This window comes from Cydia pomonella, chromosome 26 (assembly GCF_033807575.1).
Source record: "Cydia pomonella isolate Wapato2018A chromosome 26, ilCydPomo1, whole genome shotgun sequence".
Lineage (NCBI taxonomy): Eukaryota > Metazoa > Arthropoda > Insecta > Lepidoptera > Tortricidae > Cydia > Cydia pomonella.
Window position 1 is genome coordinate 4567458 of NC_084728.1, and position 23382 is coordinate 4590839.

At 41.1% G+C, this 23382-nt stretch overlaps 3 protein-coding genes across 3 annotated transcripts; 2 read left to right on the forward strand and 1 right to left on the reverse strand.

Annotated features, from left to right (window-relative positions):
* The first annotated feature begins 507 nt into the window (after window positions 1-507).
* Window positions 508-4675, forward strand: LOC133532013 (paramyosin-like). The gene is made up of 6 exons (XM_061870497.1): window positions 508-838; window positions 1287-1602; window positions 2628-2725; window positions 3008-3148; window positions 3606-3773; window positions 4465-4675. The coding sequence occupies exons 1-6, from the start codon at window positions 734-736 to the stop codon at window positions 4672-4674; spliced, it is 1038 nt and encodes a 345-aa protein (XP_061726481.1). The 5' UTR covers window positions 508-733; the 3' UTR covers window position 4675.
* A 407-nt stretch (window positions 4676-5082) lies between these two features.
* Window positions 5083-22888, forward strand: LOC133532039 (BTB/POZ domain-containing protein 10). The gene is made up of 6 exons (XM_061870527.1): window positions 5083-5595; window positions 6818-7014; window positions 8005-8258; window positions 16851-16946; window positions 18181-18382; window positions 19948-22888. The coding sequence occupies exons 1-6, from the start codon at window positions 5235-5237 to the stop codon at window positions 19993-19995; spliced, it is 1158 nt and encodes a 385-aa protein (XP_061726511.1). The 5' UTR covers window positions 5083-5234; the 3' UTR covers window positions 19996-22888.
* LOC133532006 (uncharacterized) lies at window positions 9620-16147 on the reverse strand. Its single transcript, XM_061870483.1, has 2 exons — window positions 15646-16147; window positions 9620-15571 (listed from the first exon to the last, which is right to left on the reverse strand). The coding sequence occupies exon 2, from the start codon at window positions 15405-15407 to the stop codon at window positions 12906-12908; it is 2502 nt and encodes an 833-aa protein (XP_061726467.1). The 5' UTR covers window positions 15408-15571; window positions 15646-16147; the 3' UTR covers window positions 9620-12905.
* Window positions 22889-23382: the final 494 nt, after the last annotated feature.

The following is a 23382-nucleotide window of genomic DNA, read 5'->3' on the forward strand; positions in this document are numbered from 1 at the left end:
AATCGTGGTACAGACACAGATTTAACGTCCTGTCTCTTTTTAGCTCCTCGTGTCTCGCTCACACCCAGTAATAGCTCAGCGACCTTGATACGATTTTCATACAATCATTAACCTTTTTGCATACAATTTTGTTTACAATACATGTTTTTTATTTCGGTCCATAAATTTTCATTGCGTTGTAGCAGTTTTATGCTATAGGTTTCTGGAAATAGATCATATGGGAGACAAAGCAATGTGTCAACAATTATAATATGTGTCTGTAGCACGAGAATCACGGCATATTGACATTTGAAGAACGGTTCTCATTGGTCGATGCACAGCTGTTTTTGACGCGAGTCGGCCATATTTGTTTAGATCATTTTTCAATGCTAGATGGCAGCAAAATGTGGTCAACAACAACTAAAATAGTAATTCAATGGTAAAAAATAAATATCTATTAAAGATTTGATAATAATATATATATTAAGCGGTCGAATTCTGTTTTAAAATATTCCTTGAATGCATACAAAATCAAAAAAGATATCCATATGACTTTACGTAAAGTCAAGTAACTGTATTGATCTACCCGTTGTCATAGCAACGAGTTTGTTTGATTACAATAGTATGCAACCAAATTAAAGAGGTTTCTAAATATTAGTAATTTTTAGTCAAACAATCGTATTTTGTTTATAATCGGTTAATTGATCTGGATAGTTATCGTTAACTTTCCGTTGATAACTAAATATCCATTAAGATGGATTCCGCTGACTTAATTGAGAAGGAAAAAGAGTTTAAAAAGCTGAATAAACAATTAGAAAAGAAGACAGACAGTTTAATGAAGCAAATAGAAAAAGCAATGGTAAGTCGATTGTTACTCGATATCAGAGGGCCTACCGCGAACCACGTTCGACGTGTTGCCTCCCTGTCACACTTACGTACAAATTTACAAGTGCAACAGAGAGGCAACACGTCGAACGTGGTTCGCGGTAGGCCCTCAGTGTGTTGGCTGGCCGAAAAGTTAATGCAATTTGTAATGGTTAATGGTCAATTGCAATTAACGTTCGGCCAACGCTGCTCAATACTTTTGCACGTTTTGCTTCGCTCATACTCTTTGGTTTCGCTTTAGCGCTTTAGCTCAGGAGTGGAGTAGGGGCACATTTACTACAGCGCCATCTAACGAGTGTTACAACTAGGTATTGAGTAATTTTACAACTTTTCTAAATAAGATTACTAAAATGGTATTTGCGTAAGTATATTCAACTGTATATCAATAAGTAAAAAATAAACCGCAAATTTTTTTGTTTCAGCAAAAGCCCGATTTTTTCTCAGAAATACCTCAAAATATTTCACTACATGAACAATCAAATTATAAAAAACATTGCTGCGAAACTCCTAAGTCTAGCCCTTCTCCAAAAAGTACTCCAACAAAAATTAAAACAAAATCACCCGCCAAAATAACTGTCAAGCCTGAACCAGAGACAAATTACAAAGACCACGGCTGTGACCATCATGCCTGTGATTTTAGAACCCCGGAAAAACGAAGGGACTTCGATAATGAGTTTTTACACGCTTTTGTTATAATGAATATTCAGGAAAAGGTTCTGCCGTCGTCTTTTACAAAAGGTGAGGAAATACATTAAATTTAAATACAAGAGGTATGTTAAGAGCCCATTAGCGTGCTCACTAGCGCCACTGGAAAATAATTATGATTATTTTAATTTTACGATAGATATTTTAAACTACAGAACCCTAAATAAAAAATAAAAAAGGGGCCGCTATTTACTGTATTTTGTATTTAAGTACCTTCTGAATACATCAAACTAGTTTCTATTTTGCTGGATTCGTCGACCTATAAACTCAAAACAAAACCGGCCGTTTTAACTTGCCTAGATTGACGAATCCAGCAACGTAAAAACTATTCTGATTTATTCAAAAGGTACTTAAATACTACATGCAGTACGTAGCGGCCCCCTTTTTTAAATATACATTGTTAAATTTAAATAATCACAATTATTTAGCAGTGGCGCTACTGAGCACGTTGATGGGCTGTTAATTTCTAAGTGTTTATTTTAAGTATTTGTGTTAGTTATCATATTTCTTCACACCAAACTTTGTATTACAGAAAATGCATATTGCACTAGGTGCTTACAAAATATACAAAATAGTGGTAATATTCTCTTTGGGTGCATATACTCTGGCAAACCAGCTTTATTAGTAGAGAAAGGCGCCAAATTTGAAAAATGAGAAGGATAGATCTACTTTAATAGGCATCTAGTAAATCCTTGTTTATAGGTATTAAGTTTATAGTTTTAGTTAGAGGAGGCTCTTATGTTATTATGTAATAATATAATACATTTTTTTTTATTGTTACTTAGAGAAAAGTGCAATTTAAAAAATTTACAAATACTATTTACTATAATCCAAGTATAGGCCATGTTGTACGTATTATAACTAATATAAGTAATAGTAAGCAAAGTGTGATATTGTGAACTACTTACATTTTTATTTTGCTACACCCTTTCCAGGGTCCATGTATGTAACATATATTGGTATGCAAATAAATCTCTATCTATCTATCTATCTTAAATACTATTTTTCTAGTGACAATCTAACTTGGCTTGCCAGAGTATACATACTTTATTTTTCAGGTGGTACAACTGTGGAAAGTGTATGTAAATTTTTGGCATCCAAGGCAAAACTGCTACAGGAACAAGTAGATACATTGCAAGCTACTATTGATAAGAAAGTAAGGGTTTTTACTGATTTTTAAGATACTTTAATCAGTGGATTAGATAAGTAGGTCAATGTGGTACTACTACGAAGGTATGTATACAAATATAAGAGTTTTTGCCTTATGAGGGTCTTCTGAGTAATATTTTTTATACGCCGGTCTTGTTGTCCACATGGACAAACGAACAAGGCGAAGTACCTTAAGTAGTCTTTCCAACAATTTTTTTTATGCCTGTCTTCTCCACATTGACCTTAGCTGTTTTTTGAGTTGCGATTCTGACCTACATGTTGATTACAGGCGTCACAATGTGAGAAACATCTAGCGCGACAAGCAGACCTGGAATCTGAGAGAATGACGTTTTTGAACAACATTAACAACTTGAATGCTGACCTGAGCAGCGCTAAGGCCAAGTGTGCGTCGCTGCAAAACCGGTTTAATGTAAGTCTTCAAACACTTCTTGCCTCGTACAGCTACACAGTGGGATGAACTGTCTTCCGCGGTATTTCCAGATCGGACTGATACGACCTTCAAACCTTGAAAAAAAAAGAGCGTTCTCCTTCTTTAAGGTCGGCAACGCACTGCACGAACTTTCAACCCCTTTAATGTTACAGGTGTCCCAGTTCGATGGTAATTGCATAACATCAGGCAATTTTCTTACTCGTTTGTATCATAGATATAAAAAAATGTTTTGTTGATGATTTTGGTACTTTTTTAAGCAATTATACATCACGCCCGTCTGCAGCCCCTCTTTGATAGAATCAAATGGATACACGCGGCCCGTCCGGCCGGCTTGAATCTTCATGGAAATGTGACTTTACTTCTTTTACTACGCGACCTCACAGCAGGCGACTAATTAAACTATATTGAATATCGTTTACTTGATGCGTGTTCGCAGGAAAAAGAGCGTATTTGCGAGAAACAGAGATCGGAGTTAGACAGCCAAGCATGCCGTATGAAGCAGCTGGTATCGAAGATTGCCAGCGAAGAATCCAAACAAAGCTCTTATGAGAGAACTGTCGATAAGTTGCGGAAAGAACTGGAGAGCGCTAAGATCGTTGAAAAGGTTTGCTTACAAGCCCATTTATTTATTAAAGCGTCGCAAGATCCCAACTATCCCAAGACTGGAATTTGTGTAGAACCGCCTAAAATTATCACAAAATTCTAAGCGATTTAAATTTTTAAGGTGTCGGTAAATGATCAATGTTTTGTGAAATAGAGAACGTGCATGAACTGTAGGAGGCAGCACAGGAGCTGTCAGATTTTTGGCGCGAGGCGTAAATGTGATTATTATTATTATATGTAATGCCAAATTCTTGAAATAAATATTATTCTTATTCTTATTCTTATATATATCAATATTATAGCGCAAAAAATGGCAGAACCTACTATGCACAAGAAAACGCGTGACGTGTAAATGCACATGTTTATGGTTCCGATTCAGGCCACAAGATGGCAGACCCTCCAACGCGCACGGTCCCTATACTAGTTTTTCAGTAGAAAAAAGGCGCCAACTTCAAATTTTCTATGGGACGATAATCCTTCGCGCCTACATTTTTTAAATTTGCCGCTTATTCTACTGTTGGAAATGGCTTAACAGGCTTTGCCTACTTGCATTCTTTAGATGATTCTTCACTTGGAATAGAATTCGCATTTATTTATTTTTCGGTATTTTCTATTTTAATTCATGATGTGAACTTGTTTCAATACAATAATTTATACTATTGAAAATTTTAATGTGTAACCCATTATTGCAGGAATTTCGATCAGCATCTCGGGAACTTTCGGCCTCGCATCGCAACGCCATCTCTGGATTAGAGTCACGAATTAAAACACTGACGTCTCGTATTCACAAACAAGCGGAGCTCATTGAAAACTTGAAGCGACAAAATGCGTTGTTGATCACAGACACAGCAATCAAAGCACTTGAAAAAGAATATTGCAAGTTTTTGGATAAAGATTTCTGATAATCTTTTTGTTTTATTCTTGTTCCCATTACTTTTACACATGTCAGTAGATAGTAGGCTGCGCAAGAAGTTGATATTTTTGTTAAGATGATAAAGTTTGTCACGTAAATTAGACGGTGGGACGGTGGAGGGCTAAGATGGTCGGCTCTTTATCATTTGTCACCATGCCTGTCACGTTCTAACAAGTATGTAAGTGCGAAAGTGACAGGCATAGTGACAAGCGATAAAAATGGAACCATGCTGCCACTGGTAGGTCGCCAGGTAAATTATACCTTTAAATATCATGTTAGCGCGCTAATGTTTTCACTTTATAAATATTGTAATTATTTCATCGATTATTCGCAAATTAGTTTTATCGATTACCAGCGAAACATGAGCCACGAACCTGGCAACATTATTTCCATGTTAAATCCTTCTAGCAACATCTATGATCTGTCAAACGTTCGCTGACGTAAAATTTTTCCACTGCATAAATCTTTGTTTTCACGACGAGAAATCTTAGACGTCCGCAGTTTAAGCCTCAAAGGCAGCGCGTAGCGCGTGATGTGATAGTGGTACCCATGTCGGACATGGAGGGCAAAGGCCAGGAGGCCATGACCGATCAGAGGAGACCATTTTTCTACCCAGACAGCAGCAGCGATACCGAGGAGTACAGAAGGGATAACGAAGATAGGAGAAAGAGGTTGTCTAAGAGGAATATGCCTCCTATGAGGGCGCGTTTGTCTTCAGCAAGCATGCCTCCGAAAAACCAAGCAAACACGCCTCTTCCTTCGACGTCGTCAGCTCAAGATCCGCCTAGAAATGGAAAGCAGCTATGTGAAGATAGAATTACTTTGGTAGTAGATAATACTAGGTTCGTGGTAGACCCAGCGCAATTCACAGCTCATCCCAATACGATGCTTGGCAGGATGTTCAGTTCAGGTATATTATTTTGTTTGTTAAGAGTCAATGGAATCTTTCCTTGTCATTTTCAGACCACTTGGATGTGATTAGTGTGAAATTTGACCTACATTAGATGTTCATACAACATTGATTTGTTATTGTGAATCTATATTTCTAGTTATTGAATGTTATTTTGTCAATATAGAACAATGACATGTTCATAAGATACAAAAATATACTATTAGTCATTGCTTTGTGCAAACAACAACTTTCGTACACTTTGATTGATCATTATTTGTAGTTATTGTGGCAGTATTAATAAGACTACATTACAAAACATAATATTCCCATAGGGTAGCATTTCCCAAACTATGGGTCGTGAGTGAATATTAAGTGGGCTCTGAAACTTGTAGGAACTCTGAGCATTACCAATAATATTTTTTGCCCCCTTTTTAAGATGTCCAAGAGGTGGATCCCGAATTTGGCAGTTTTGGTTAGGCAGGTCGGAGTCCAGTCAACTTTGGAACCTTAGGGGATTGTAGTAGTTTCCCTGTTGAATGATGCCTAGGGTCGGCTTTAATTACCTAACCCCAAGAATTATTGGTACAACATTTCTTTTTACATATATACTTTTATTTAAATTCACTATGAGTGTTTTAAATATGGACTACTTCTTAATATCTGATTCAGTAAAAATTTTGTTGATAAATTTGGACTTCCTTAATTACTATGTGACAATGCATATGATGCAGTTAAAAAGTAGCTAGTGGTAATCCTAAATGGAAAAGTGCATACACATAGAGTTTGCACTCACTAGAAAGGTCCCGAGAAGTACTTGATGTCAATCCATATACCATTTCATTAACTAGTAAATAAATATCTGCCGCCCTATCTAATAGATCTTACCAATCAACCTATTCCTGCCGGCATCACATTGGCAGACCTGTCATTTTATGAGCCTTCCACTATTGATATTTTTGTCGGGGCAGAAGTATTTTGTGACGTCTTAGGTTCCGTGCCGCGCAACACGGAATGCACGGAACGTTATGAGCTATGCCACATTGCTGAAGCGCAGCGCTGCTTTCAACCCGCCCTTGATCCGCCGACTGAATGCGAAACTGACGCTGCGTGGGCGCTGCCACCCACCCAGATGTTACGGAAAAATTGATTAAGTGTTATATTGATATGCCTCGCTCCTGAACGCTTCCGCGTCGGTGTGACGGAGCCATAATAATAATACAAATACAGACCCTACTTTCAGGTCTAGAATTCACACATCCCAATGAGCGAGGAGAGTATGAGGTGGCTGAAGGCATCTCGGCAACAGTGTTCCGAGCCATTCTCGAGTACTACCGTGGCGGAGCTATCCGTTGCCCGCCAGCTGTATCCGTTCAGGAGCTGAGAGAAGCCTGCGACTATCTGCTGGTGCCGTTTGATGCTGATACTGTTAGATGCCAGGTATGAATACAGGTGTCTCGAGCCTCTCAATCTAATATAAACCCCGTATTCTAAATTTCATATGAGTTGTCCTTAGAAATGGAACAGTACTTCACATTATGAAAAACCAAAAAAAAAATTTTTTTCGGATTCTGCATTATTAGCAGAAAAGCAATAATCAATAGAATATGCATTGTAACATACATGTTTACATAAATTAAAACAAATTCTTTTCGAATTGTCAAAACAATAGCCAGTATGGTTTAATGTGATGTACATTCACCTGAAATGTTGCATTAAATAGCTACATTTTTGTGCTTTTTATGAATTTATTAATCCCTCAACTTTATACGTCAAAATTCGCCGGCTAAACCATCCTTGGAGTTCAAAAATTTAGAATTAATGCATCTCTTAATGTCACATCTCTGAGAAGCGGTAGAAGCGAGGGGTTGAACACCAATTTTGTCCATAAATTTCTGTGGATTATGATTTTCCAGTAAATTTTACTAAAGGCTTGTGCCATGGCAATATTCTGCAGACACCATAGATAGATAAAATACTCTTTATTACGATACGAGACTATATACGAGATACAGCTTCAAGAAAAACAATTGATTAAAGATAGAGGCAGACAACAGGCGGTCTTATCACTAAAGAGCGATATCTACTAGCGTCCGTAATGTTTTAGCATATCAAAGAGTTTTAACCCACAGATTGTGATGATTCCAACTGGTACCAAAGTCTTTTTATGTTTCTTTGGATTTGGCATATCTGTGAAGGCATTTTTTTAAATTATTGCAGCATCGTCGCAGCATCCGCGTTAAGTTTTGCTTTATTTTATTTTTTGCCATTAGTTCTTAAATTGACAACAGGAAACAGTAGCACTTACTTGCGACCATCTTTTTGCATTTTTTCTGAAATTGAGCTTTGAAGAGGCCTGAGTTCAGGAGTCTCACGACCTTCCACGTTTTTGCCGAAATTAAGAGTTAAACCTGCTTATCACGTTTCTAGAACCTCCGCGGTCTCCTCCACGAGCTGTCCAACGAGGGCGCCCGGCGGCAGTTCGAGAACTTCCTCGAGCGCCTCATCCTGCCGCTCATGGTGCAGTCGGCGCGGCGCGGGGACCGCGAGTGCCACGCCGTGGTGCTGCTCGATGATGATGCAGTCGAGTGGGACGAGCAGTATCCTCCGCAGATGGGGGATGAATACAGTCAAACTGTGCTGTCCACGCCGCTGTATAGGTTCTTCAAGTATATTGAGAATAGGTCAGTATATTATATTATCATTCTCCCGCTCATGGTGCAGTCGGCGCGGCGCGAGGTCCGCGAGTGCCACGCCGTGGTGGTGCTGCTCGATGATGATGCAGTGGAGTGGGACGAGCAGTATCCTCCGCAGATGGGGTATGAATACAGTCAGACTGTGCTGTCCACGGTGCTGTATAGGTTCTTAAGTATATTGAGAATAGGTCAGTATATTATATTATCATTCTCCCGCTCATGGTGCAGTCGGCGCGGCGCGAGGTCCGCGAGTGCCACGCCGTGGTGCTGCTCGATGATGATGCAGTCGAGTGGGACGAGCAGTATCCTCCGCAGATGGGGGATGAATACAGTCAAACTGTGCTGTCCACGCCGCTGTATAGGTTCTTCAAGTATATTGAGAATAGGTCAGTATATTATATTATCATTCTCCCGCTCATAGTGCATTCAGCCCGCCGCGGCAACCGCGAGTGCCACGCTGTGGTACTGCTCGATGATGATGCAGTGGCGTGGGACGAGCAGTATCCTCCGCAGATGGGGGATGAATACAGTCAAACTGTGCTGTCCACGCCGCTGTATAGGTTCTTCAAGTATATTGAAAATAGGTCAGTATATTATATTATCATTCTCCGGCTCATAGTGCAGTCAGCCCGCCGCGGCGACCGCGAGTGCCACGCTGTGGTACTGCTCGATGATGATGCAGTGGCGTGGGACGAGCAGTATCCTCCGCAGATGGGAGATGAATACAGTCAGACTGTGCTGTCCACGCCGCTGTATAGGTTCTTCAAGTATATTGAGAATAGGTCAGTATATTATATTATCATTCTCCCGCTCATAGTGCAGTCAGCCCGCCGCGGCGACCGCGAGTGCCATGGTGTTGTGTTATTACTATTAGATGATGATGCAGTGGAGTGGGTCGAGCAGTATCCTCCGCAGATGGGGGATGAATACAGTCAGACTGTGCTGTCCACGCCGCTATATAGGTTCTTCAAGTATATTGAGAACAGGTACCCAAAACTTATTAATGAACATCATCTGTCAGTCACTCTCATGTACAGTCAGCTGCAGAGATAACTGACCCCTCCTACATATAAATTTGTCTTGGGGTGGAGGGGGGTTAAAAATATCTGCAGGTGACTGTACTATCTGCTAGATAATGTTGTGTTTTAAATTAATTTTAACTTTAAACCTTCAAGAAAAGAGATCCCATCTTAAAGGCCAGGCCAGTGTTGCGTGTGTCCATGGGTGACGGTATCCGCTTATCATCAGGTGATTTATCTTTGTCTGCGCGTATAGACATACGTTGGGGCTGATGGCCAGGATTTGCGCTGATGTGGATGGCAGGTTGTAGAAATGACGAAGGCAGCGGGTTCTTCGAATTAATTATATAATTCGGAATTTTTCTACATGGTTTTTGAATCAATTAACGTTATATAAAAGGAGCAAAAAATAAGTACGTATAAGCTACGTGGTAGTTCGGTGAGAGATCGAAAATGTGAGTGTCATTCTCTGTCTTCATTGGTGCGCGCAGGGATGACGAGCCGCTACACCATTGGCTGCCGATCACGACATATACGCGATGGATGCCTCTCATTGGCTGCTGGTGACATGACGCGATAACATGTATGTGACGTAGGTGCATCGCAGCCGGGGATGAGCGCACGGGTCGCTAGGCGCGGCCAGGCTGAAGGTCACAGGCCGCCGCCAGTTTCTATGCGGTTTAGGTATGCCTTAACATAAGCTCCCGGCCTTGGAAGAGTCAACTTCCAATGAGACGGTGAAGTTAGTCATCATGCGTAGGTAGCGGGCAGATCTTCGAAAAGGCTCGACGTACAGTGCCGCGGGATGTGCGGATATCGGCCACTCGGGAGACGCCGTCTTTACCCGGGAAAGTCTTGGTGATTCGCCCTAAGCTCCATTTGAGGGGCGGAGCATGGTCCTCCTTGATCAAGACGAGAGTGTCCACCTTGAGGTCGTCCATATTTCTCGTCCACTTTGTTCTGACCTGCAGCTCGGATATGAACTCCTTCGACCACCTGGCCCAGAAATGTTGTCGCATTTGCTCCACTCGCTGGTATCGTGTCAGACGGTGTACGGGAGCGTCGTTGAGGTCAGCGCACGCAGGAGCTGTCAGCGGACGTCCAACGAGGAAGTGAGCAGGGGTGAAAGGGGTGTAGTCTTGCGGGTCTGAGGACAAAGGACTCAAAGGCCTGGAATTCAGGATAGCTTCGCATTGAGTCAAAATCGTGCTAAACTCTTCGTAAGTTAGCTTAACATCACCTATCACGCGTCGCAAGTGATGCTTGCAACTCTTAACACCAGCCTCAACCAGACCAGCAAAATGACTAGCATAAGGTGGTGTCATAATAAATTCAATTTTATTCGAATTCGCGTATTCTTTTATTTCGCCTGAACATGATTTTAAAAACTTTGCAAAATCATTCATAAGACCTACAAAGTTCCGTCCGTTATCTGAATATATTTTTGAAGGTTTACCACGACGCGAAATGAACCTTTTCAACGCCAGTAGGTAAGCATCTGAAGAGAGATCGGTAACCAACTCTAAATGAACTGCGCGTGTAGCAAAGCATATAAATATACATAAATACGCCTTAACAGTTGTGGCTCCCCGACCTTTGCGGTTTAAAATGTAGAATGGACCCCCGTAGTCCACAGCGCAATTGACAAACGCGAACCCGGGTTCTAATCGCTCTGAAGGTAAATTACCCATAATAGGAGTTAGCGTTTTACCCTTAAAACGAACGCAAACAACACAGCTGTGTACCACTTTCCTAGCTAAATTCCTACCGCTTACAGGCCACCAGGCCTCGCGAAGCGAGAACAATATATGCTGCGGTCCTGCGTGCAATAATCTTTTGTGTTCATATCGGAACAATAAAACAGTAAAATGGTGCTTACTAGAAAGTAATATCGGGTGTTTCTTATCGTAATCAAACCTAGAAGAATTTGTAAGCCGTCCTCCGACTCTAATTACCTTGTTATTGTCAATGAACAAATTTAATTTGGCTAAGAAACCCTTTGCGATACATTTGTTCTTTGTCAATACATTGTGAACATCCGATAATGACTCCAATTGCGATAAGCGCGAGAGTAATATTTCAGATTCCCTCAGTTCATCTACAGTGAGCGCACCGGTTCGACGTGCATCTTTATTGCGCGCGTTATGAATGAAGCGAAGCACATATGCGGCCGCGCGTTGCATACGGTTGAACTGAGAAAACCTGTCGAATGTAAATAGGTTATTATTGTTATTGTCGTTGCATACCAGACTAGTCATAGGATTAGTTTTACGTTCGGGTATCTGGGACTCGTCTAGCAACAATGACGGATCGACACTCTGAGCATTATAATTAATGTCATGAAGGAAGTCGGGACCGGTCCACCAGAGACTGGAGGTGCGAAGTGCGTCCAACTGTACTCCCCTAGAAACCAAATCGGCCGGGTTGCACTTGCCGCTAACGTGATGCCACGAATGTTCTTTCGTTATTTCGTGGATTTCTGCAACCCTATTTTGAACGAAAGGTTTTAGTAAATTAGGCTGCATTCGGAGCCAACTTAAAGCAATTGTTGAATCGGTATAAAATATTACTCGGTTGAATTTTGCGCGGAACGATTCTTTTATTTTATTATATAATTTAGCGCCCAATAAACACGCGGACATTTCCAATCGAGGCGTACTCAACGGAGGCGAAATTGGGGCCACTTTACTTTTTGAGCATAGCAACCGGACGGTAACAGCTGATTTATCATCAATCGTTCGTACATAGGCGCAAGTGCCATAAGCTAATTGGCTTGCGTCTGAAAATATATGCAATTCTATACATATATGGTCATTGCACATAACATGGCGTGGTATGCGAATGCTAGGTAAAATAGCTAGATTGTTTACAAAGCGGTGCCAGGCTTGCGTGACGTCATCGGGAACCGCTGCGTCCCAATCCACCTTTAATAAAAACAACCGTTGTAATAAACATTTAGCGATAATTATCATCGGACTTAATAATCCGAGCGGATCAAAAACCTGTGATGCCGTGGATAATATTATGCGTTTTGTGACAGGTTTAGGATTTGACTCGTGTCGCGTATGATAGAACAATTCGTCACTTTTGTTGTACCAACCGAGACCTAAAGTCTTACTATGCGCGTGTTCGCCTAATGATAATTCCTTTGATGTATCATCATTATAACGTTGATCGGTACAATCGAAGTTAAAAACCCATTTTCGTAATGGGAAGCAACCAGAACTTAAAACTTTCGCGGTTTCGTCACAAATTCGTAGCAATTCGGGAATTGTAGACGATCCAGAGATCAAATCGTCTACGTAAAAATCGTCTCTAATCGTTCTAGCTACTTCGGGGTCATTACATTCTAGCGCCAACTGTTTGAGACACCTGCAACTGAGGAAGGCAGCGGCCGCCGTGCCGTATGTAACGGTACTCAGCTGATATATGTCAAGGTCGTCGCATGGATTATCGCGCCATAAAATAAGTTGTAAGTCGCGTTGAGATTCGTCAATTAAAACTTGTCTATAATGTTTTTCTATGTCGGCGCATGCAACAAACCTATTTTCGCGGAATCTCAGCAATATGGCAATCAAATCGCCTTGAATAGGTGCACCTACGCGTTGTATGTCGTTCAGCGACTTGCCACTGGTCGTGGGGGCGCTAGCGTCGTAAACGACTCTAAGACGTGTTTTTGTGCATGTTCACGATAAATTCCATGGTGGGCCAGAAAGTAGTTAGGGGTTCCGTAGGTATATACTCGTTTCATATGACCTAACGCGAGATACTCTTTTATAAAGTCGCTGTACATGCCTTTATATATAGGATCGCGACTGAGACGTTTTTCTAACGACATAAAGCGTCTTTTTGCTTGCGCGAATGAGTCACCGAGAGATTCGGGAGGTTCTTTGAGAGGAAGTTGCACGCAAAACCTACCATCCTCGAGACGGGTGGTTGTTTTGACAAAATGGTCTTCGCATGCAATTTCCTCTTCGCTGCGCGAATTGTGCGATTTGTTGTTTGCCTGCACCTCCTCTATTTCCCAAAACCTACGTAATTGATTATCTAATGATGGCTTGTCAAGAGATTGCGTAAAATTACAATTGATAGGCTTCGTGTTGCGCGTATTAGAGGAAACAGGTCCGGAAACAATCCATCCTAACTTAGTGTTTACTAAAAATGCCCCGTTTGTTAAGCGAGTTATCTCAACTTGACCTTCGAGGAGCTCCCAAAATAGGTCAGCTCCTATAAGTAACTCAACGGGTTGACTTTCATAAAAGTTAGGATCTGCCAGACGTACGTTATCTGGAATGCGGAATTGATTACGTTTGCTCGGAAACGTAGGCAATGATGAGGTTAATTGCGGTAAAACCCTACATTGTAATCGCGCCTTGAAATTGGTAACAAGTGAATTTATTTCGATTTCACATACTCGCGAACTATGTGTAGCTAAATTCATGATACCGTTTAATTCTTCAGTGGACTGTAACGATTGCGGATTTAATTTGTCACACAACGCTTCGGTAATTAGACAACCTTCGCTCCCATTGTCGAGAATCACTCGCGTTTTATGATAATTACCGTAATTATCTGGAATTTCGACTAGGGCAGTTGCTAACATTACAGGTCGCCTCGAAGACAATCGCGCGTATACGTCTTCGTCTATGTGTGCGTTCGATACCTGCAATACGTGTTGTGCGTGTGCGATATTATTATCAGTGATCGAGGAGGAGGAGGAGGGCGACCTTGATGCGTTGTCTGTTGCCAGCAATGCTACGGAGCGCTTGTCACTGGCACCTTCCTTCTCGTCCTCGTGAATTATGGAATTGTGTTTTTTGTTACACTTTCTACACGGGCCATATCGACATTCACTGGATGTATGTCCTGTTCGTAAACAATTCTCACACAAACTTTTATCGCGAACTAATTTTAATTTATCTTGCAAAGTTAAATCAATGAATGCTTGACACGAGTACAAAGGATGTTTACCGTTGCACATAAAACATAATTTTTTGTTTGGTGTTTGTTTGGAGTGAGATTTGGCGACGGACTTTTCGGTAACAATATTGCAGTGAACCTTTGGAGCCGTGTGCGCGTTATGAGTGTATGATTTTTTAGCATCATGCTGCGGATAAGTGCTATTAGTGTTAGACCGGCTGTGCGTAACCAATAAGGTTTCTAACATATCGGCGCGGTCGCGAATGAATTTAAGCAAATCATCTACCTTAAGCGCGGCTTTGTTTTCGTTCGACACTGGTAATAAAGTGCATTTATATTGCTCCCACTCACGTTCGGTGGTGGAATCTAATTTAGAGACAACTAAATAAATAATTAGTGTATCCCAACTTTCTGTGGGCTCACCGAGCAGTTTTAAAGCGCGTAAATTCTTTAAAACTGTATCTAATAACTTTCTTAACAGTGCCGGCGATTCTTTGTTAAGCGATTGTATAGAAAATAAGGCCTTTACGTGATTGTGTACTAGCAATCTACTATTGTCATACCGGTTCAATAGCAATTCCCAAGCAATCGTGTAATTATCTGCCGAAAACTCAAGTGAATCGATAACAAGAAGCGCATTACCCTTTAGCGATGACTTTAAATAATGGAACTTTTGAATGCTGGTTATTTCTTGCGAGTTATGCACTAAGGACGCAAATGTGTCACGGAATTGTAACCAGTGTTCATAAGATCCGTCGAAAGTTGGCAAAGAAATGACGGGGAGCCGAACTGTTTGGGCTAAATTATTCGAAGCTTGCACTTTAGGTTCGTTAGCTTTCTCCGAGCATTTCACCATACATTGAGTTTCGGCCAAAATCGCGTAATATTCGCTTTCGAATGCCTCTCTGGCTTGAAAAAGTGAGTCCATTTCGCTATCGGGAATTAAAATTTCTAGCTGATTATTAATTTCAGTAAAATCATCGAAAATACCCCGAGCTCCCTGCATGCGTAAATTAAGCTCTGTGCGCTGGGTATCGGACAAAATTAAACCCTCAAACGTTTTGACAAACTTTTTGAAATTAGTTAGCCTACATTTTACGGAACCTCGCCTACGGCTTAAATGTTTTATCTTTTCCAAGTCCGTTTCTTGATTAGGACCTAACGCGGCGTGAAACACAAGATCATCTTTGCCAGTCATTCCGCGAATCGAATAAAGGCAGGCGCCAAGTACTCACAGTTGCAATCACCACCACGGTCGAGCACAGCAAGGCAGCTAGCGGTAAAGCTGATGCGGGCTGCTTGCAGACTTTTGCGAAGGTCGACTCGACGACGTGCGATAGGGTCACAACGAAAGCACAAGCACTGGAATTGAGAAAAGCACGGTATGACGCAAGCGTAAAAGGGAAAGGTAGGAAAGGTAAGTTGGCTCGTCTCACCGAAGATCTTCACCGCTGCCGATGACTCAGGTCGTTACAGCACTCTGCCGATGCGTTCTCACATCCAATCCGTGTATCCAAGGCTGGTTGATATCCGGTCTCGATGGATCAAAATTTATGTCTGCGCGTATAGACATACGTTGGGGCTGATGGCCAGGATTTGCGCTGATGTGGATGGCAGGTTGTAGAAATGACGAAGGCAGCGGGTTCTTCGAATTAATTATATAATTCGGAATTTTTCTACATGGTTTTTGAATCAATTAACGTTATATAAAAGGAGCAAAAAATAAGTACGTATAAGCTACGTGGTAGTTCGGTGAGAGATCGAAAATGTGAGTGTCATTCTCTGTCTTCATTGGTGCGCGCAGGGATGACGAGCCGCTACACCATTGGCTGCCGATCACGACATATACGCGATGGATGCCTCTCATTGGCTGCTGGTGACATGACGCGATAACATGTATGTGACGTAGGTGCATCGCAGCCGGGGATGAGGGCACGGGTCGCTAGGCGCGGCCAGGCTGAAGGTCACAGGCCGCCGCCAGTTTCTATGCGGTTTAGGTATGCCTTAACAATCTTCTTGTTTGCCTCCTACATGATAAAAAAATAACTAAGTATCTTGACGACAGCAAAGCTCAAAGGAAGAATTATTCAAATAATAATACTTAATTCGAATTGCTGATTTCGTTAAAAACTAAATTGCCAAATATGTGACGTCACACAGGGGGTAGGGGGTTTCCAAATGTGACCAGGTGTGACAAGGAAGGGGGAGGAGTAAAAAAAAATAGTAATAATAATAATCAAATAATAAAATAACTTTACTTAGCTACATGATAGCTCACAACTGCTTACAAGTAATAAATGATACAAGGTGAACTTACCATTGTAAACAATTTATAAACAAGTTTTAAGGTAAATGCAATGAATTATGAATTAGTGTGATTTATGAATGACTTTTCAAGATTGTTTTCCCTTTATCTAATTTTATTATGTTGTGAAATTATTATGACACTGTAATATTACACATGTGTTTTAATAACAAAACTTCCGTGAGACACAGACATAAATTACCGTGCGCCTGCGCCAGTCCGTCAACACAAGCTCCTGTCGACACTCCTCGGTACAGAGTGAAACATGTCGAGCGTTTTCGACTTAAAATACGTGAGTGACCCGTTTTAATACACATGTGTTTCTTATTTTTCCAGAGATGTTGCGAAGCAAGTGATGAAAGAGCGTGGACTCAAAAAGATTCGTCTCGGCGTGGAGGGCTACCCAACTTATAAAGAGAAAGTTCGCAAAAGGTAATAAGACTTTGCATATATTCGTTATTTATTCCCATACTTTTTTTGTCATTACCTATAAACTACAGGTCCAATATTAACTACAATGATAGCTCTCATATGATTTCTTAATTTTTCGTTTAATCGTTTTTCATTTTAATTTATTGTAATTGCGGAGTTTTGTTGAAGTTTATGATATTGATATAGATAAAACAGTGTATGTTCATAATTTGATATTAAATTATTCGTGTGATCCTTTTATGAAACTCATCGCTATCACGAGCAAAGCGAAGCGCAACCTACCCTTTCTCAAAGCGCTTCGTTGTTTTTTTTAAATCCCTATGACTTATTATTATTTAATAAGCAGGCAGGCAGTTATCACAACTGATATGACCTTCATAAAAATAGTTATCCAAAACGAGTAGTAGATATACTTGTCTAATTTATTTTCAAACTGGTTCATATTTTGTGCTAAAACCACATCTTCCGGGAGTTTGTTCCAAGCCCTCACCGCTCGATTGCTGAAAAAGTGTTTGTATGGGTTCCTTTGAGACATATGCCTTTGTAGCTTTAAATTAAATTAAATTAAATAAATTAAATATCATTTATTTTCAGGCAACTATGGCCCATATATACATACCTTACAGACTAACATACATACAATAATAAAATCTTAAAATATAAATATCATTTTGACGACGCAGTTACAATAGTTTAAGTGATCACCTCTCAGAACTGATGAACTTTCCTTGGACTGTGATGAACTTGGCTTCGGATTATACCAGATAAACAAAATTCTCGGGATATTATGTCAATAGTGGACTTATTAATCATAAAAAAAAACAATTGAATTGATTGTGACGACCCGTCTGGCCCAGTGGGTAATGACACTGCCTATGAAGCCGATGGTCCCGGGTTCAAATCCTGGTAAGGGCATTTATTCGTGTGATGAGCATGGATATCTGTTCCTGAGTCATGGATGTTTTCTATGTATTTAAGTATTTATAAATATTTATATATTATATATATCGTTGTCTAAGTACCCTCCATACAAGCCTTATTGAGCTTACTGTGGGACTTAGTCAATTTGTGTAATAATGTCCTATAATATTATTAATTGCATAGCTGTCATACTTTAGATTTTATTCATACCTAAAGAACGCCGATTTCGTCTTTGCCCACTAAGGAACGTTGGGTAAGGAATTTGGGAACGGTTTGAAAAAGCTTAGAGCGAGAAAAAACCTTTACATTCCAGGCCCGGAGGCCGAGCCGAGGTGATCTACAACTACGTCCAGCGGCCCTTCATCCACATGTCCTGGGAGAAGGAGGAGGCCAAGAGCCGGCACGTGGACTTCCAGTGCTTCAAGTCCAAGAGCGTCACCAACCTCGCCGAGGCCACCGCCGACCCCGTCATGGAGCTCGAGAACCGGGTGCGCGAGCTGGAGGTGGAACATCAGGTACCCTATTGCCATTTCAAAAATATTAGGTCATTACCTATGAAATTGGCGTTTTGTATGGAAAACTTTAAAGAAATTCGATTTTTCATACAATGAATTTTGCGGATTATTTTGTGATGGCATTTTCAAACCAATCAAATTTTTGCCAGTAATCTGAGACATTTTTAAGGCACATTTTATATCACATATTTAAAAAAAAAAATTGTCCCGTCAGAAAAATAAAGTCATTCAATAAATAAGTCATTTAATTACTCGAGCCGGCAGCACATGAAAAGAGCTGTTTTCAGGGCGGTATTCTGAATACATAAAACAATAAAAGTAGCAAATAATTGTATGTAAAATCGTTGTTATGTAGCGCACTAATAAAATTAAAAAATACTATTAAATGTTAAATAAATAAACTATGACATGACTAATACTTATGAACAAAAACGCCAATTTCATAGGTAATGACCCAATATTACATTTTTCATCGCACTTGCTCGTAATAGTATTTTATACAATCGTGATATAATAGAGCTTTTCAGTCGAGTACCGTGTGTAGGCAACGTAGCTTGCTGAGTTGCCTAAGTGAGGTACGAGATTGAAAAGCTTGATTATATCACTATTGTATACAATACTTTTTCTACGAGTCAACAAAAATAATACTTAAAACTAATGAAATCATATAGGTAAACAAACTAAGAGTATACAGCTATTTAAGATACGCGAGCAGCCGCGATACCTTCATACTCGTGCGCGCCCCGGCCGCCGGGACCCTTCATACTAGGGCGGGGTGGGCAACGACACCTTCTCGTAACTCATGAGGTCCTGGTACTTGCTCTGCGCGAAATTAAATTCTTAGACGGTTTTTTTCTCGCTTTTGGCCACCGTAGCCTATGGAGACTAACAAGCAGCGGTAAGCGGTTTTCGTAGTCTATGGATGTGGCTATATTAAGGGTGTCACATGTGCGTTTATAGCTTATAAAGCAATTGTTTCTACTATACAACCTAAAATAAATAATTCATTTGAGCTATCGTTTTGTTTCGTCCTCTTAATTGCGGCGAGCTGTGATTGGTCAATTTCAGTATAGTTGACTAAACCGTTTCGAAATGAATACTATAGTTGAGTCCATACATGAAACGCACCAAATTACAGTTTGGTATACGAAATCGTAATTCAACCATTACAGTCGACGAGTAGAAAGAAGGTGTTATGATCGTATCTAAGCGATCCGTAAATCCTAAATGTCGACCTAGGGCTGTAAAGTATTTTTTCATCGCACTTGCTAGGCGTTGCGATTAGAGATTCCTAAATTTCTAGTCCTGTAATATACGTCTGAAATTGGGCAGGAGGTTTTTTTTCCCTTTTTTGCACTAGTGTGATGAAAAACATCGTTCGAGCTTGTGGTAATAAATTCACACTCATTCGTAAATTCTTAATAGTAAGTACATTGTGTACTAAGGGCGGTAAACAAGAATTTACGAACGAGGTTGTACTTGATAATATGTCTATCATATGACGTCTTGAAAGCCTTGTAGTGTAATATCATAATATTTACATATACAAATATTTTTATTTTCAGCCCGAGCCTCCAGCGGAGCTCCCGGCAGAGGAGGAACCGGCGCAGTGACCCGCTCGTACCACGCTAGCGCTCTTAGCTAGCTTCTGTTGGCATTGCGCCTGACGTTATACCACTCTTATACCATGTAATACCACACTTGTAACATGGAGACCACTGTATACATTAGTAGGTTGGCTTCTCAGAGTCATTTGCTACAGATACTAGAACCGGCGCAGTGACCCGCTCGTACCACGCTAGCGCTCTTAGCTAGCTTCTGTTGGCATTGCGCCTGACGTTATACCACTCTTATACCATGTAATACCACACTTGTAACATGGAGACCACTGTATACATTAGTAGGTTGGCTTCTCAGAGTCATTTGCTACAGATACTAGAACCGGCGCAGTGACCCGCTAGTACCACGCTAGCGCTCTTAGCTAGCTTCTGTTGGCATTGCGCCTGACGTTATACCACTCTTATACCATGTAATACGACACTTGTAACATGGAGACCACTGTATACATTAGTAGGTTGGCTTCTCAGAGTCATTTGCTACAGATACTAGAACCGGCGCAGTGACCCGCTCGTACCACGCTAGCGCTCTTAGCTAGCTTCTGTTGGCATTGCGCCTGACGTTATACCACTCTTATACCATGTAATACCACACTTGTAACATGGAGACCACTGTATACATTAGTAGGTTGGCTTCTCAGAGTCATTTGCTACAGATACTAGAACCGGCGCAGTGACCCGCTCGTACCACGCTAGCGCTCTTAGCTAGCTTCTGTTGGCATTGCGCCTGACGTTATACCACTCTTATACCATGTAATACCACACTTGTAACATGGAGACCACTGTATACATTAGTAGGTTGGCTTCTCAGAGTCATTTGCTACAGATACTAGAACCGGCGCAGTGACCCGCTCGTACCACGCTAGCGCTCTTAGCTAGCTTCTGTTGGCATTGCGCCTGACGTTATACCACTCTTATACCATGTTATACCACACTTATACCATGGAGACCACTGTGTACACTAGTAGGTTGGCTGCTCAGAGTCATTTTCTAAAGATACTAGAACCGGCGCAGTGACCCGCTCGTACCACGCTAGCGCTCTTAGCTAGCTTCTGTTGGCATTGCGCCTGACGGTATACCACTCTTATACCATGTAATACCACACTTGTAACATGGAGACCACTGTATACATTAGTAGGTTGGCTTCTCAGAGTCATTTGCTACAGATACTAGAACCGGCGCAGTGACCTGCTTGTACCACGCTAGCGCTCTTAGCTAGCTTCTGTTGGCATTGCGCCTGACGTTATACCACTCTTATACCATGTTATACCACACTTATACCATGGAGACCACTGTATACACTAGTAGGTTGGCTTCTCAAGAGTCATTTGCTAGAGATACTAGAACCGGCGCAGTGACCCCGCTCGTACCATGCTAGCGCTCTTGGCTAGCTTCTGTTGGCATTGCGCCTGACGTTATACCACTCTTATACCATGTTATACCACACTTATACCGTGAAGACCGCTGTGTACACTAGTAGGTTGGCTTCTCAGAGTAATTTTCTACAGATACTAGAACCGGCGCAGTGACCCGCTCGTACCGCGCTAGCGCTCTTAGCTAGCTTCTGTGGGCATTGCGCCTGACGTTATACCACTCTTATACCATGTAATACCACACTTGTAACATGGAGACCACTGTATACATTAGTAGGTTGGCTTCTCAGAGTCATTTGCTACAGATACTAGAACCGGCGCAGTGACCCGCTCGTACCGCGTTAGCGCTCTTAGCTAGCTTCTGTTGGCATTGCGCCTGACGTTATACCACACTTATACCATGTTATACCACACTTATACTATGGAGACCACTGTATACACTAGTAGGTTGGCTTCTCAAAGTCATTTTCTAAAGATACTAGAACCTGCGCAGTGATCCGCTCGTACCACGTTAGCGCTCTTAGCTAGCTTCTGTTGGCATTGCGCCTGACCTTATACCACTCTTATACCATGTTATACTACTCTAATACCATGGAGACCACTGTGTACACTAGTAGGTTGGCTTCTCAGAGTCATTTGCTACAGATACTAGAACCAGCGCAGTGACCCGCTCGTACCACGCTAGCGCTCTTAGCTAGCTTCTGTTGGCATTGCACCCGACGTTATACCACTCTTATACCATGTTATACTACACTTATACTATGGAGACCACTGTATATACTAGTAGGTTGGCTTCTCAAAGTCATTTTCTAAAGATACTAGAACCGGCGCAGTGATCCGCTCGTACCACGTTAGCGCTCTTAGCTAGCTTCTGTTGGCATTGCGCCTGACCTTATAACACTCTTATACCATGTTATACTACTCTAATACCATGGAGACCACTGTGTACACTAGTAGGTTGGCTTCTCAGAGTCATTTGCTACAGATACTAGAACCGGCGCAGTGACCCGCTCGTACCACGCTAGCGCTGTTAGCTAGCTTCTGTTGGCATTGCGCCTGACGTTATACCACACTTATACCATTTTATACCATGTTTTATAACTCTTATATCATGGAGACCACTGTATACTCTAGTAGGTCTCTATTACTCTTAATAAACATAATAAAGCAAACTGTGTTTTGTTTAATAAATCAAACGCATTTATACTGAAAATACAAAATTTGAAAGATCTTACGTGAGATTCGAGGGGAGATTTCAAAAAACCTCAAAAGCCCCTCACTAGTTTGATACACTGAACTACGATCGCGAGTACAAGCTCCTGCTAATGGTCCTCGTAATGGATTGAAATTTTCATGATCAAGATCACAGCTAATTTTGATTTCATGTCGAAATTATTTGAAAACAAAAATTTGATTGACTCGTAACAATTTAAACTGGGTCACTCACGCTAAGTCAAACAGAGCTTGTCATGTTTCGCTCTATAACGAGCAACTTTATCTAGAGGAGCCTTTCTTTTTTTGCCACTTTTTTTAAAGGACAGTACATATGGTGCTACTTTCCCGCACGCGTGCGGGAATGAACATTTTCCGTGCATACGTCGAAACTTTAAAGAACCATATGTACTGTAAAACGTTGTACGATACACGTGCGAATAGGTCATTCGCAACTCGTGTCGATTTAAAACACTCCCTTCGGTCGTGTTTTAATCTATCACAACTCGTTGCGAATTTCCTATTTTCTGCACTTGTATCGTAAATAACTATTTTGCCACTTTTGTGTTATTTCTAGTCAGGATCGCGAGCCCTTTTCATCCTTATGGGAGGAAAAATGTACCAAAATTTCCATACATTCAAAGTTTCCTTTTTGTTACCGCCATAAAAAATATATGGGGAAATGGTAACACAATAGAAAAAAAATCTGGGACATTATAGAAGGAGCTCGTGATTTTGAGTAGAGAAAAAAAAAGATTATGAAAAAATACGAAATTAATGCAAGTGGCATTTTAAAACT